Source organism: Odocoileus virginianus, chromosome 13 (assembly GCF_023699985.2).
Source record: "Odocoileus virginianus isolate 20LAN1187 ecotype Illinois chromosome 13, Ovbor_1.2, whole genome shotgun sequence".
Lineage (NCBI taxonomy): Eukaryota > Metazoa > Chordata > Mammalia > Artiodactyla > Cervidae > Odocoileus > Odocoileus virginianus.
The window spans coordinates 60376977-60393653 of NC_069686.1; the positions used below are offsets into that span (position 1 = coordinate 60376977).

Sequence of the window (16677 nt, forward strand, 5' to 3'; positions counted from 1 at the left end):
GTTATTTCAGAACTGATTTAATCATGTGTCACAGTATTACCCAGGCTTCCCAGGTGGTGCTGGTGGTGAAGAATTCACCTGACGATGCAAGAGACGAAAGAGATTCAGGGTTCCATCCATGGGTTGGGAAGATCCCCTGGAGGAAGGCATGGTAACCCACTCCAGTGTCCTTACCTAGAAAATCCCATGGACAGAGAAGCCTGGTAGGCTAGCATCCATAGGACTGCAAAGAGTTGGACACAACTTAAGCAACTTAGCTGCATAGTATCACTCACTGTCCACACTATTTGAATATGTTTAATTTGAATATGGTTATTTCACCCTAAACTATGTAACAGTCCTACATGCCAGTGTTAATGTTATCAGATTTAATTCTATTACCAAACCATACTTATTTTAAGATGAGGAAAAATTCATTGCACTAAATGCCCAAGGTCATAAAAAAATGGAGCCAGGATTCAGGCACCAATTTAATTCCAAATTTCATGATCTAATATATAATATACTGTTTAAAAAAAACACCCCAAATAATTTCCTCCAAAAAATATGCAAAGTTGCCAATGTTTTAAAAATAAAATTATGGTACATTTCTAATTAGCAGCATCTACTTCATGCTTTCAACTTTGCATATAACTTTCAGCCATAATACACAAGTACTAAAAAAAAAAAAATACCTGTAATGCTAATAAGATAAAATAAGATGTCCAACACCTCACCAGTAATCAGAGAAATTCAAAATAACAATGGGCTATATATTACTCATCAAACTGACAAATGAAAAAGCCTGACAGTACCTACTGTTGGCAAGAGTGCAGAACAATGAGAGTTTAATCAGTTAAGGTGGGCATCCAAATGGATTCTACTTCTGGAGACAACTGGGCAATATTTAGTACAGCTGAAGATTCATATACCTTTCAATCCAGCAATGTCATTCATGTGTAGGTACTCTTGGGAATCTCTCACATGCGTGCACAAGGAGAACTGTAAAAGAACATCAATATCAACATTTTTTGTTAATTGCAAAAACTGGAAACAACTAAATATCCATCAGCAGGAGAACAGATAATTATGGTACTTTCATTCAACAAAATACTTCAAGCAGTGAGAATGAATGAACTTGAACCATGCACATCAACACAGATGAAATCTCAGAAATAGTATGGTGAATGCAAAAAAAGCAAGTCACAAAAGCATCAGAATAACACATCATTTACACAAAATTCAAAAACATAGGTTTTATTAGGTTGAAAAAGAGATAATTCTTGGAGCAAAGAAAGGATTGTGCAACCAGGGAGAAGTAAAACAGGTGTTTCCATCATACTGGTTGCATTTTATATCTTAAGCAGGATGTTAAGTATAGGGACAGTATAGCTACTATTCTTTAAGCCCTTTAGTGTGCCTGGACTATTTCATAATATTACATAGTATTTCATAATATACACAAAGAAGCCACACTCATTTGATCTGGAAAGTTTCTTTGAATCACAAAACACGCAAATATTTCACCAAGTTTGAGAGAATATACACCACATTATGTGTGAAAAGCAAAGGTTCAAGCTGTTTTAATGCATAAAATAATCTGTGATTATAGTGTACTATTATAATTAAACAAATAGTTTGAATTAAATGGTCTTGAATTAAAAACAGTATTTTTCCTCTAAAATAAAGGATTCATTGTATAATCTTATTTTGTGGCTTGAGAGCTTAAATTAAATCTTTGGAAATTCCATTATTAGCTGTTACACTATTTGTTATTAAATCTGGTTTTACAGGGCTTCCCCAAAATTCTGACCCTAAAACTTACCAAATAATGGCAGTTTAGCAAGATATCTACAAAATTACAATTTATAATTTACTGAGATACCTAATAAAGAATCTCTCTCAAGAAAGGGATACCATAAAAGACTCTAGGAACTTCCCCTGTGGTCTAGTGATTAACAATCCATTGCAAGAATTCCTTGCAATGCAGGGGACGCAAGTGTGATCCCTGGTGGGGGAACTAAGACCCCACATGCCGAGGAGCAGCTAAGTGCTGCAATCACTGAGCCCACGCACTCTGGAGCCTGCAAGCCACAACTGGAGAGCCCCCACCACAATGAAGATCCTGCACGCTGCAACTAGGACCCGAAGCAACCAAATAAATACATAAGTAAATTTTAAAAAAAGGAAAAAAAGCATCCGTATTTTAGAGGCAGTGTTAACAGGTTTGTGAAAATTATGACCAATTTCTTCCTCCTCTCACCTAGCCCCCAAAACAACAAAGAAGCTCTCCAAAACACACCACACACACGGAAGCCCTATAATGCAGTACACACACACACACACACACACACACACACACGGAAGCCCTACAGTGAAGTCCAAATTCCTAAAGAGTTCAGAGCTGGACAGATCAAACTTAATTATTGACTCTACTTCTCAGCCCCAACACATAGTTGGATCTCAATAAATAGTAGCTGCTTTTATCAAAGGTCTACTTGGGATTAAACAAGTTTGGGCATAAAGACAGCTCATGTAGGCAGCAAACAAAGATACAAGATTCCCAGGTGCAATGAAATAAATGATGTAAATGGACTAATGAAAGAGGCCAAGCAAAAAAAAAAAAAAAAAAGAAAGAGGCCAAGCAAGCTAGCGCATGTATGCCTTATGAAACTTTTATAATTGTAGGCTTGTTTTTCCCACTCAAAAAAAAGCTGCCCCATGCGCTGTACTTAAATAGCTGAAGTTTTCAGCTTAGAACTCCAAATGTGCATTACTGTCTAATTTGATTAACAATGTATTGTCATCTTCATCAGAAATTTGTAGTAATTTATACTTAGTAACTAAGCCATATTAGCTACTATTAGAATGAGGCCATTATTTAATTTGTCTCAAGGACTGTGGGAAAAATAGGTTGTTAGTTTAGGGAGGCAGACATACTGAAGAGACAGCTTGGAATGCGAGTATTACAAATTATAAATGTGATATTTTCCCAGAAGGTTTGACCTACTTTTAAAAAACGAATCTGATCAAGTTTAAAAGGTATCCTTCAAATGGAGGGACAGAGAAACCAAAAGCAATAATTTAGAGGTAAATTAACAAAACATATTCAAAAACAAGAAAAAAGATGTGAATAAATGAAATGACAGACCATGCTCTGAACTATGAAAGCTCAGAGTTGTAAAGAAATAATTCTCCCTAAATTAATCTATAAATTAAATAAAATCCCCATCAAAATATAACACGGTGGTCTGGATTTAAAACAAGTATTTCTAATCTATAAGAAAATGCTTGTGAACTTAGCAAAGTCATAAAAGAAAAAAAAAGAGAGACAGAGAGACCAGCAGTACCATAAACTACGTGACACTGAAGACTGACAAATCAGTAGAAGAGAACAGAAAACTCAGAAAAGACTCAAGATTCAAGAATTTAGTATAAAAATGGCATTTCACATTTGTGGGGAAAAGATACCTTAATCAATGGCATTAGGAAAACTGGTCAGACATTTAGAAAAAGGTAATTCTGGATCCTTATTTCATATCTTATACAAAATAAACTATATGTAGAACAAATATTTAAATTATAAAATCACAGGAAGGCATCAAAAAATGGGTATAAACTTTTATAATCTTAAGGTAGAAAAGACCTTTCTAAGGAAATAAAAATCAACAACCACCAAGGAAAAGGTTGACAGATATAGCAAAAAAAAAAAAAACAATTATAAGACAAATGTCTTGATAGAAACATGGATAAAGGTAATCAATGAGCAATAGGCTAAATTTTTAAGTCAATATTACTGGTAACTATAGAACTGAAAAATAGAAACAGTAAGAAACTGATTAGCCACAGATTGTTAAAATACATTTAAATTAAAAACTGGCCACACCAGCGTTGCCAAGGATATAGAAAAATAAATATTTTACATACTCTTGCCAAGAACATTAAATGATAGACTTTCTGGAGAGGAGTGGGATAACTGATACCAAAATTTTAAATTTGCCTACCTTTTGACATGACAATTTTCCTTCTACTAATTTACCCAGAGAAGACAATCACATCAAATATTTAAGAATCCATGAGTTTATAATGATACTTTTTTAAGTCAATTACTCACTCTGGAAGCCAAAGGGGCACTTATTTGTTTTCCTGAAAACTGGCTTACCAAGGTAGAGAACAGGGCATTGAAAATGAGAAAAATAATCAGATTCTTACACAGTTTGTATTTCAAGATTACCAAATAGCTGATGAAAAGTTTCTTCTTTAAAGAAGAATGACAGCTAAAAAGCACCGAAGGAATGACAGAATTTAAAAATTATGATTTACATAAATATCAAAATGGCTAAAATAAAAACAATGATAACACCAAATATTGGTGAGGGTACAGAGAAACTAATCTTTCATTCACTACTGATGGAAATGCAAAATAGTACAGCCACTCTGGAAGAGAATATGATAATTTATTATAAAACTAAACATATGCTTATCATGACCTAGCAAATGGACTCTTGAGCATTTATGCCAGAAAAATGAAAACTTATGTTCACATTAAAAAAACCTATATATAAATGCTCATAGTATATCCATGTTTAATACGCCAAAACTGGAAACAACCCAAACACCCTTCAACATGTGAATAGTTAAACCAAGTGTGGTCTATTCATATCATGAAACACTGGGTAATAAAAAAGAAAAAACTACTAATACACATAACAATTTTGATAGATCTTAAGGAAATTAAATTGAAAAGAAGGATCAATCTCAGGTCACATACTGCATAGTTCACTATACAGCGCTGTTTTTAACAGCAGACTTTGGTTGGCTGGTTGATTTCGGCGGGTCTGGTCTTCACTGCTGCACATGCGCCTTCCCTAGCTGTGGCAAGCCGGGCTCCTCTGCAGCAGCAGTGAGCAGCTGCTCACTGCAGTGGTTTGTCTCGTTGCAGAGCATGGGCAGTAGGGCACACGGGCTTAGCTGTCCCCTGGCACGTGAAATCTTCCCACACCAGGGATCAAATCCATGCCCTCTGCATCAGAAGACGGACTCTTAACCATGAGACAACCAGGGAAGTCCTGTATGCCATTCTTGTAATGACACAGTATAGAAACAGAGAATAATTAGCGTCCCTGGGGTTAGCAAGGAGGGAAGGAGGTGGCTCTGGCTATAAAAGGGTAACAGAAGAGATCCTTGTGATGGAAAGTTTCTAATTCTTGACTGTGGTGTTATCCACACTTATCTACACATGTGATAAAATTGCCTAAAACCAAATACACATGCACATGCACACATGCCTACAGAAGATGTAAAACTAGTGAAACGTGAATATGGTCCATGGATTGTATCAACATCAATTCCCTAGATGTGACTGATATATAAGACCACCCTGAAGCGGGATGTCACCCTTAGGGAAAACTGGATGAGGGGCAGAAAGGATCACTGGTATTATTTCACATAACTGCATGTGACTCTGCAATTATCTCAAAATAAAAAGTTGCTAAAGGGCCATCATTTTGGAAACCCTAATGTAGTAATGAAAGTAGGCAGTGATCATAAAGGGGTGACAAAACCATTAGGTAAAAGACTGGTGAGCAGTTTTAGAACGGATACTGCAGGGGCTAAACTTAGTCATCCAACTTAACAAATGAAGTAAGCCTCTAGATCTAACTCCCAGTTTAGGGGTTATGACAGTGTCTGCAAGAACAAGTTAAATGACACCATAAGGAGGTCATCAGCCAAGTTCAGACTGGAAAATTCTACCAAATAAATGACTTGTTTTCTTCAACAAATAATTAGCATGCAATACGTAGAAGGTGAGGAAGGTTATAAACTAAGAGACTTAAAAGAGATATATCAACTAATGTTTAGATCATGCATGGATCTTAATCTGCATAATACTAGAAGATATTAGGAATCAATATTAATTCTGTTTATTTAATATTATTATGCTTGTGAGTCTAACTTAGAAGACTGAGGTATATAGATAAAATGATATTATGACTGGTACTTGCTTTCAAATACTCTTGACAGAGGAAAAACAATTATGGATGTGTAGATTGAAAAAAAAAGTAGAACACTGGTAACTGCTGAAACTGGATGTATATGGGACCTTATCATACTACACAATTTTTATATGCTTGAAATTTTAAGATTAATTTTAAGATTATTTTAATTTTAATAAAATTATTTTAAGAGAAGAAAAGTATACAAAGAAGTACATTCAAGGAAGATTTTTTTCCACTGATGTGTTTCTAATAGTTTATAAAAATTAGAATTCAATGAAGTAACTGAATTCATCAATTGAATCAATTGAGTTCATCAATGAAGTAAATTACATCATGCCATGAAATGAAATCCCTTGCAGCCACTAAAGGGTGAAATGAATCCAGGGATATTAACTTTAAAAGATGGCTATGAAATATTAGTGAATGAAAAAATAAGATAGAAAACCATGGGTGTATGGTGTCTGCATAAGATCAGAGACAGGTCTAGAGCAGCACTGACCAAAATATTCAAAGCAGCTATGAATGGTAGAAATCCAAGAGACTGCTACTTCTTTTATAAATTTGTAATATTGCTTGATGTTTTAAGAACAAGTATGTGTTTTGAAATTAGGTTAATTTCTCTGTATACGTACATTTTCACTTTTCTGAGATATGTGGTATACATCAACAAAAAGTTATTTTTAAAACTAAGGTATTTCTATTTCCTTTAAGAAAAAAGAGTTTACTGAGCAAAGGCAAACAAAACAGAACTTAGCAAATACTGGAAAGGACAGAGAAGGTCAGAAACTTAGCTATATTACTGATATGTGTTGAAGGATACCAACTATTGATAAATCCAGAAAGTATTACTCGGCAGTCAAGAGGCCCTAGAAGCAGGTCGCATGCCCAGGACGAGTTTACACTTGTCTAAGAAGCACAAAAGGTGTTCCATACTCAGCCCCTCCCTGCTCCTCTGATGGTATCTGTCACCACCACAACCCACTTTGTACATAATACCCCGGCAGTAATGTCAGCCCATAATTTCCCACACACATCAGGCTGTTTCCAAGCCCCTGCCACACCTTTCCACCCCCGGTTTTTCTGCAAACTCCCTTTGTCCCTCCACTCTTCACCTTACAACACAGACAGCCTCCAAAACCTGGCCTGGCACCATCTGCTCCAGGACAGCATCACAATACTTTCTCCTCTGCCCCAACTCAGCTCGAGGCCCTCTGTCCACCCACAGCACCTGACACATCTTACTGCAGTAACCGTTTATGGCTTGTTTTGGTACCACGGCAACGTATGTGTCACGAGGCACATCAGAGCCCCCACCAGTGTCTGGCTGACTGCAGTGCTAAGGAACACCTGAATTCCTGACACATAGTCCAGCACCACAGACACAGTTCTTGTTGTTTAGTCGCTCAGTTGTGTCCGACTCTTTGCAACCCCACAGACTGTAGCCCACCAGGCTCCTCTGTCCATGGGATTCTCCAGGCAAGAATCCTGGAGCGGGCTGCCATTTCCTCCTCCAGGGGATCTTCCTGACCCAGGGATCAAACACACACCTCCTGGACTACAGACGGATTCTTTACCACAGAGCCACTAGAGAAGCACCCAGGTGCCTATGAATTTTTTCCAGGGCCCATGAAAATGCTTGAGATCTGGAGAAAAAAACTCACTGCTCTAGAACATGAAATTTTTAAAAAATCAAATTTAACATTTAAGAACTACAACACAAGTAACATTTCAACAGCAATTCAACTCTACATATAACTCTTAGATTTAATACAGGATACAGGTCCATTTTCTACAAAGTAGGGTGGGGATTTAAAAAGTAACAGTGTCTAGGGCTTAGGAAGGTCTTTAAACTTCCCTGCCTGAAAAACCTGCTCTGGCTGGTACCTTACCAAGCTGGTTTGGGATAAGGAAGAAAAACCCATAACCATAGCAAAGCAAAACTCTTAAAAACAAAGCAAGCACGAAACCCACATAGGAAGACCCTCATGTGGAGCTCCCACATCCCACGTCCCTGCACCATCAGAGCCAAGAACGGATGCAGCCCAGTATCCTCCCCTCCTGGGCCAGCCTCACAGGTCAGGTCAGAGCTACTTTTTCATGGCCCAGGCTGCAGCAGCGCGAAAAGGGAAGGTGGAAAGTCAGCATGGAGTGGTCAGGGAAAGCCAAGCCAAACTGCAAGCCAGGTTCCCTAACCACGCAATGGCTCTCATTCCAGAGCTGGTGCCTCTCCCTGAGGCAAAGCTCTGAGCTGACAGAGCTGGAAACTCGTTAGGGCGCTCCTGAGATCAAAGTGCACAGCCCAGCATTAACATACACATGAAACACACATATGCGTAAAATACTTGACTGATGATCTCTATCAGTTCAACAAAATAAAATAAAATAAAATAAAATAACTACAGCTGATTCCAGTTACTTGCAGTGGATGCTGTCTGTAAAGTGGTCTTGAACACTGAATTCATGAATACTGGACCACTGCTCTGGGGGGAATACAGAGTCAGGATCTGGGATACCTGTTTCCTCTAGTCATAATTTTCAGCAACTGGTAAATACATAACCTTATTTTATGTGCATTTCTGTTTAAAGACACCTTATTTGATATATACTTACACTGTAGATTCATAAACAGTAAACTCACAGCCAGGAGTATTACAAGTCGTGCCTGAACAAAGTTTGCTTAACACACATGTTTTCTAAGGCACACACAGCAAGACATTTGGGGGCCATTTTAAAGTGACATCACCAACAAACAACCATGAAAATGTGAAAAGCATGGCATTAAATGAAGCACAATGCGGACACCTGTTTACAATATGAACTGAAACAAGAAGGCAACAAGTTGCCTCGTTTCACCTCAGCTGGCAATGTGAATTTTGTTGATTCAAATATGTCACAGCCCTGCAGACTGGAGAATGATCAAGAAAGTGCCCGGGTATTGCTTTGGGGGTTGCAAGTAGATTTTAGTGAGTAGGCAAATCACAAATACACAGTCTGTGAATAACAAGGATTGACTGCATTACAATTAAAAAAAAAAAAAGGATATGTGCTTTCCGGGTTTCCCTGATAACTCAACTGGTAAAGAATCCGCCTGCAATGCAGGAGACCCCGGTTCGATTCCTGGGTCGAGAAGATCCGCTGGAGAAGGGATAGGCTGCCCACTCCAGTATTCTTGGGCTTCCCTGCAGCTCAGCTGGTAAAGAATCCACCTGCAATGCGGGAGACCTGGGTTCAATCCCTGGGTTGGCAAGATCCCCTGGAGGAGGGAAAGGCTACCCACTCCAGTATTCTGGCCTGGAGAATGCCATGGACTGTATAGTCCATGGTCTCGCAAAGAGCTGGACACAACTGAGCAACTTTCACTTTCACATTGCTTTCCAGTATTTGAAGAAAGCATGCTCTTCACTTTTTGTCAGAGAATGGAAGAGAATCCAAATGTCCTTAAGAGAAGCTTTTGTAAAAAACTTTTTATTCTGTACTGGCGTATAGCTGATTAACAATGTTGTGATAATTTCAGGTGAAGGGACTCAGCCATACACATACATGTAAAGAATCAGAAGTTTTAAGCGTAGAAAAGCACTCACCACTCAGGCAGCTAGCATTCAGATTCTGTAATCACCAGGAAAGAGAAAGGGTGTACGTAACTTGAAATTTAAGATTCCTAAGGTGAATCACTTTGAAAAACTAATGTATTTTGTAAAGTTATATCTACCCCCTAAATTTAAGTATTGTAAAATCAAAATTGTCACAATACCAAGTTTTCTTTAAAACTTGTCTTACCCATATGAAAAAGGTAAAGCTTTCAAAAAACTAGTGTCTTAAGCACATACAAAAAACATATATTACACTAAGTGCTTGATTTTCCTCTAGATTTAGGAACTAACAAAACACAGCAAAGAGTTCATTTGCCTTCCTTTTGAAACAAATCAATAAAAAGAAGATATATAGTTTATTGTTCTTTTATATGAGGAAACTAAACTGGCATAAAAGTAGGAAAAAGAATACTGCTAAGATGAAAATTACTCAATATGAAAATGATTCTGAAGAAAATAAACATAACGCACTACTAAACATCACCCAAACATGTGATTTCACCCCTAGAAGAAGTTGTTTGAGGCCAAAGAGGGGAGAGGGGAGAAAACCTACGTTCTTTTTTCCTTTAGTGTTTCTGCCTTTTTTTTAATTGGAGAATAATTGCTTACAATGTTGTGTTGGTTTCTTCTGAACAACGCGAATCTGTCATAATTATATACACACACCCTCCCTACAGTGTCTCCCTCCCCGCTCCCATCCCACCCCTCCAGGAGGTCACAGAGCTCCATGCTGGACTCCCTGTGTTATGTAATGGATTCCCACTGGCTATCTATTTTACACATGATAGTGTATATATGGTACGTGCAAGAATTGATGCTTTCAAATTGTGGTGCTGGAAGACTCTTGAGAGCCCTCTGGACTTCAAGGAGATCAAACCAGTCAATCCTAAAGGAAATCAGTCCTGAATATTCACTTCAAGGACTGATGCTGAAGCTGAAACTCCAATATTTTGGCCACCTCATGGGAAGAGCCAACTCACTGAAAAAGACCCTGACGCTGGGAAAGACTGAAGGCAAAAGGAAAAGGGGGAAGCAGAGGATGAAATGGTTAGACAGCATCACTGACTCAATCGGCATGAACTTGAGCAAACTCTGGGAGACAGCGAAGGACAGAGGAGACTGGCATGCTGCAGTCCACGGGGTCACAATGGCTCAGACACGTCTTAGCGACTGCACAACAGCAAAGTGTTTATATGTAAATGCTACTTTCTCCACCCATGCTACACTCTCCTTCCCCTGCTATGTCCCTAAGTCCGTTCTCTACATCTGCATCTCCATTCCTTCCCTGTAAACAGGTTCATGAGTATCTGCATTAATATATGATATTTGTTTTTTACTTTCTGACTTACCTCACTGTGTATAACAGGCTCTGGGTTCATCCACCACACTACAATTGACCTACATTCTTTATACTATTCTTAAAAATACTGAGCACCTAGCACACTGCTAAATAGGTGAATGAGAAATGTTCACCTTTTAAAGAGAACATAACCTTGGCAAACTAGTAAGTTTATATAAAATTCCAATTTAACTAAAGTTGATAAGAATGACAAATTATAATCAAGTCATTTATTTTAGACTATACCTAAAATGTTAATTCCATTCTAATCTATTCCAGCCTACTTTAAAAGTGTAATTATTTTTAAACTCATAAATGAAGAACAAACTTTTATTCTAAAAATAGACCTTGGTAAAAATGAAATACCAAAACTGGTCATTATAATAAAAAGAAAAAGGTTAACAGAAATTTGCTTAAATATTTTCAAAAGCATAATTTTTAAGAGCATAAGCTATAACTTTATAGAACAGGTCCATCAGAGAATCAAACATGTGAAAATCTCCTAGTCTTTTTCTTCCAAATGTTTAGTTGTATAATTCAAATCAAAACACTACTATATTAGAAAAATCAGTTTATTCATCTTTCAGTGACATAAAACTTTTGAGAAAGAGATTTTCAATGTATTAACTTATGAAAGACTTTAAAGTCTTTGACCTGAGCCTTTTTTTAGGTAGGTCAAAAAAATAAAATCTCATACATTAGATGTTTAAGATAACACAGAAGGTGCAAGACAAATTATTAGCTAAATTAAGGCTTCCCTGATGGCTCAGTGGTAAAGAATCTGCCTGCCAATACAGGAGACGTGGGTTCAATCCTTGGGAGGGGAAGATCCCCTGGAAAAGAAAGGGTAACCCATCCCACTATTCTTGCCTGGGAAGCCCCATGAACAGAAAAGCCTGGCGGGCTACAGTCCATGGGGTCGATAGAGTCGGACATAGTTTAGAGACTCAACAACAAATATTAGCTAAATCAGATGATTATGCAAATAATTCTCATTCTGTAACTGCTTCACAGCAAGATGACATTAGCAGCTAGCCTTTCCTGAGAAAGAGTCATGGTCAATTCTAATAAGTAAACTCTTGCTGTTTACCCTGACTGTATCACTCACTGACAAATCAACACCTACAATTCCACAGACCTGCCTTTATGACCTTTGATTTGGGACAAATACACAAAATCATAATCTGGTTTCTCTGCTCAAGGAAGAAAACAAAACTCTCAAAGAACTAACTATTCTGGACAGTTGAGTTTTCCAAAGGGTTTAAGAGTTAGGGAGGGGGGTTCAGGATGGGGAACACATGTAAATCCATGGCTGATTCATGTCAATGTATGGCAAAAACCACTACAATATTGTAAAGTAATTAGCCTCCAATTAATAAAAATAAATGAAAAAAAAGAGTTAACCATTTGGAAAAAATATTTCACGCCGTCCTTCCTGTGTGTAACAAGGTACATGGAATACAAATTTGATTTTTCCCGATGCACAATCATCAGTGGGAATGTCAATCCTTACACAGTGTGTTGGAGACACCTCTCCATGGTGCTCTCACACAACTGCACACCCTGTGAGCAGAGGCACTGGCTGCTCCAGAGCTCAAATATTCTTTTCAAGCGTGTGCACAGAGCAAACAGCCCAGAAGACAGACATGCTCCCCCAGAACAGACGGCGGGTGTGTTTCCTGTCCAGTGTAACAAAAGCAACGGCCCCCTCCGGGCTAAGGCTGGGCAGGCTGGCTATAGCTCTTTGGAAAATACTGCAATATTTGGATTACCTAAATTCAGGGTTCCAAGGCTGTGGACTCATGGGGCAAAAGGCAATGGCACAGACGGGGAGCTCATGCTGTTGGCTGTGCTGATACACAGTCCTTTGTCTCAGAACCATAAGTCCCATGTCTTCTGCCAGCATCCAGGAAACTGTGACAGGCTGAGGTGCTGAGGTGCTGGCTTCCAAGTTGGGTAAAATCTCAAGACTCTTCACAGTTCTTGACAGTAGGTGACAAGGATGGGATGCTGGCAGAAACATGGCTTTCTGGAACAGAAAAGACAAGGGTCCCATGGGTTTAGGGTACACAGAAGATTCCCTGGGATCCAGTAACAAAGGTGCTTCTCCAAGTGATGGATGTTAGGGCTAATTAACCTTAAAGGACAAGCAGCAAAAGATAGGACTGAAACAAACGGCCCAAGGACCTTCTGTTGTTGCTCACGCTCCCTCGGGTGAGGAAGAAGGGATATTACTGAGACAGTGAAGCACAAGCCCCTGGCTCCAGATAAGGAGCAATGCGGCTGCAGCTATTGAGTAGAGTCCTCAGAGCTGAAACAGATTATGTCATCAGTGAGGATACAGAGCTCTTGGGTAACTGAAAAATTCATTAAGTTGAGCCGTGTATAGCCACCAAGCCATATGAAACTAAAGATAAGTGGGGCTTCCCAGGTGGCGCTAGTGGTAAAGAACTTGCCCGCCAATGCAGGAGACGTAAGAGAAACAGGTTCAATCCCTGGGTCGGGAAGATCCCCTAGAGGAGGGCATGGCAACCCACTCCAGCATTCTTGCCTGGAGAATCCCACAGACAGAGAAGCCTGGTAGGACAGAGAAGCCTGTGTCCATGAGGTCACAGAGAGCTGGACACAACTGAAGCGACTTGGCACACACGCGCGCACGCTTACTGGCACAAAGCTCCTCTGCCCCTTTGTAACTCTGGTCCTGCCCTGGGCCCTCTACCCTGACATCTGCTTTTAGGAGAGGCACCAGGGGTGGCCTGAGGTCTCTCTGCTCCCAAGAGAGACTGAAGGCCTGACGCACCCAAGCATACTGGAGAACTCCAAGGAAAGGAGGGACTCAAATATCTGTGGCTCTGTGGATACAGGCATCCAAGTCACTGTCCTACTTGGCCCTGTGCAGGAGGAGGTACTCACATTCAGCTAACGGAATCTGGACAAGATTCACAATGGGAGAGGGAAGCTAACATGATGTAGCAGGTGGGTGCTTCAGGCCAACTCAAAGTATTGCTGTGTTTCTACATGACTGTACAAATGATGCTTATAGACCCTTAATACTTCCCTGTCCACAGTGCCAGAGGAGATTCTCCCCCAGGAGGAAGAGCTATAGAGAAACGCTAGTGGGAGAAGCTCCCCTGCTGTGTGTCATCACTGGGTGGGTCAAGACAACATGTAATTGCCCTACCCACTGATGTTCAAAGTTTTCAACATATAAAAGATGTCCTGTTGGCTGGCAAGTCAGACACCTGTCTCCACGGTCCTGCCTGTGCTATTACCACACCTCTTCCAGCCAAATCCAGGGCCCTACTCAACAAGTAAAGCTTCCTGGGATTATGTGGGTGGATTCACAATGCCCAAGCCCTTTGGTGATCAAGGAACAGCTGTTTCCTCAGCCTCCCACCACCAAAGAGAAAGCCTAGCACCTTGCTACACTCTTTGGGTACTAGAGACAGTATATGCCTGGGGTGGCTCATCGTGGCCACACTGAGCTATGGTCCCCAGAATGCACAAGGGATATTCTCTCCAGAATGTCAGAGGAAGAAGGGGGCAGTGACCATTTTGTAGCATATACATTTTGTAGATGCAATTAAAGTCCATAATCAGCTGGCCTTAATCAAAAGAGAGATTCTCCTGGGCAGGCCTGACTTAATCAGTTAGAAGCCCTTTAGGAGGACTTCCTGGTGGCTCAGGCAGTAAAGAATCTGTCTGCAATGTAGGAGACCTGGTTTGGATACATGGGTTGGGAAGATCCCCTGGAGGGGAGGCATGGCAACCCATTCCAGTATTCTTGCCTGGTGAATCCCCATGACAGAGAAGCCTGGCGGGGTATAGTCCATGGGGTCGCAAAGAGCTGGACTAAGCACAGCACAGGAGGATGTAGGCGTCCCTGAGCTCAGAGAGTCCAAACTACCGTGAGGCCTGCATTTGCTCTCCCTTCCCCTGGGTCCTCCCTCCTGACCGCTGCCTGGGACCACAAGCCTTAGTTGGTGTCTGTGGGGTCCAGTCTGCTCCTCATGGGCCCTTCCTGACTGCTGGCCTCTGGATTTCCAACCTGCTTATCCATTCCCCACCATGGAGTAAGTCAATTCCATGTGTGTGTTGTGTCTGTGCATTTTGTCCCTACTGGTTCTGCTGCTTCTCCAGTTGAATCCTGATTGATACAGTCCTCACATGGACACTCTACATGGTCTTTTAACCTACAAGGCAGCATCCTGAGTGGTGCCCAGATCAAATGGCTGCATCAAAAGTGGTCCAACAAGCGGCAATACACCTATAACTTTGGTTCCCACAACCCAACGACCTCGTTGAGGTACCAGTCTCTGTGGCTGACGATTTTGCAAACTAGAGCCTCTAGCAAAGGGAGACAGCCTCCATTCAGAGGCATTCCTTTGCGTTTCGGGCTCCTCACCTCCCTGACACAGCTACTGACTCAGCAGGACACTCTGTTCAACGAGGTTGCCCTAAATGCCTGGATTCAGTTCACGGATGGTTTGGCTAAGCTCAAATCCAGCGGTGTCCACGGGCCTGGAATGACACACACATTTTTGAGCAGGTGGAGGGAGGGAATTAACCTCACCACTGGAGGAGAGAACAACCTGTACCCCAGGAGATACGGGTGGGAAGGACCATTCCTTAACGATCTTCCATCTTTCCGAACTGCCCCGGAGCAGTTCACATGAAGCAAAACATCCTGACAAACTTCCCCAAGACTGGTATAAGCACTTTAAATTTAACTGACTCCTGAATTTGCCACCCCTGACAGATGGCTCTGACCCCAATGTGATCACTGTCACCAAGAAAACAAGTGTCTCAGAGCATCTGTCCCAGCTCCTGCGCTTCTCATACAGGACATCTGTCCACACCTCCAGACGTCTTCCCCACCCCATCCCCAGAGCCGCTGCTCAGCACGCCGTGTTCCAGATAATGACACCCAGCGGGCAGCCTAAACCAAGACAGACAGACTGCCGGCCCTCAGGCAGCGCCTCCAAAAACAAGGCCCAAGTGCAACAATATGAACCCAAGGGATACATCTGGGTTGAGAAGGTCAAGGGTCATACTGGAGGCCCTGACAACCTATGCGCTCTGAACCATGTGAGTCCCAGTTGCAAACTGTAAAGAAATTTTTTTCCAGGGATACCAAATGCACTCCAGGCCTGTGACTGACTGTATGCATGAGTGTGTGTGTATGTGTGTGCACATCCAGACCACTTGCCTCTCCCCCAAAAAACAGATCTAAGAACACACATGAGTAAGATCTCAGACTAGATTAGAGGTAGCAATCTCTCCAAAACAGACCTAGGGAACTCAGGAAAGCTTCCAGGAGGGTTAACTATCTTAAGCAGACCCTATGGGCAATTTCCCCCAGTGAGCCATCCAAACAGAAAAGATGGTTTGAAATCCATCCCCAGCTTAAGCTAAAGTGATAAATAACACCACCTCGTTAGCAGATTAGCAAGGGTTCACTCACTGGCCAGCTATGGGTGGCAGACTCTAGACTCCTGCCTTTTGCCCAGGGTAGAGTCTGTGACAAGGCTAATACAAGCTGCTGCACCTAGATTGATGTCTTGCACCCAGAGGAAAGGTCAGTACAGAAACTTAAAGAGAAAGGTCCCTGGTTTCCTAAGACCCATGCGTGGTTTCTGGAATTTGCTCAGGACCCTGGTGGTATGGCAGAGGTTGATACTGCAGGTTGCCCTAGCCTTCCGGCTTAGAGTCTTATTGACAGTAGTCCTAATGAAATGCTGTCTGAGGTCAACAGAATTGATTTAGTCCC

General features: G+C 40.9%; 1 protein-coding gene across 2 annotated transcripts in view; it reads right to left on the reverse strand.

The window, feature by feature from the left end:
* C13H2orf76 (chromosome 13 C2orf76 homolog) overlaps nucleotides 1–16677 on the reverse strand; it is a 135531-nt gene that overhangs the window by 99075 nt on the left and 19779 nt on the right. For both annotated transcript variants that reach the window (XM_070476314.1, XM_070476312.1), the window contains exon 2: nucleotides 912–981. In XM_070476314.1, coding sequence (XP_070332415.1) covers nucleotides 912–936 — 25 coding nt within the window. In that variant the 5' untranslated portion in view covers nucleotides 937–981. The remainder of the gene's footprint in view (nucleotides 1–911; nucleotides 982–16677) is intronic.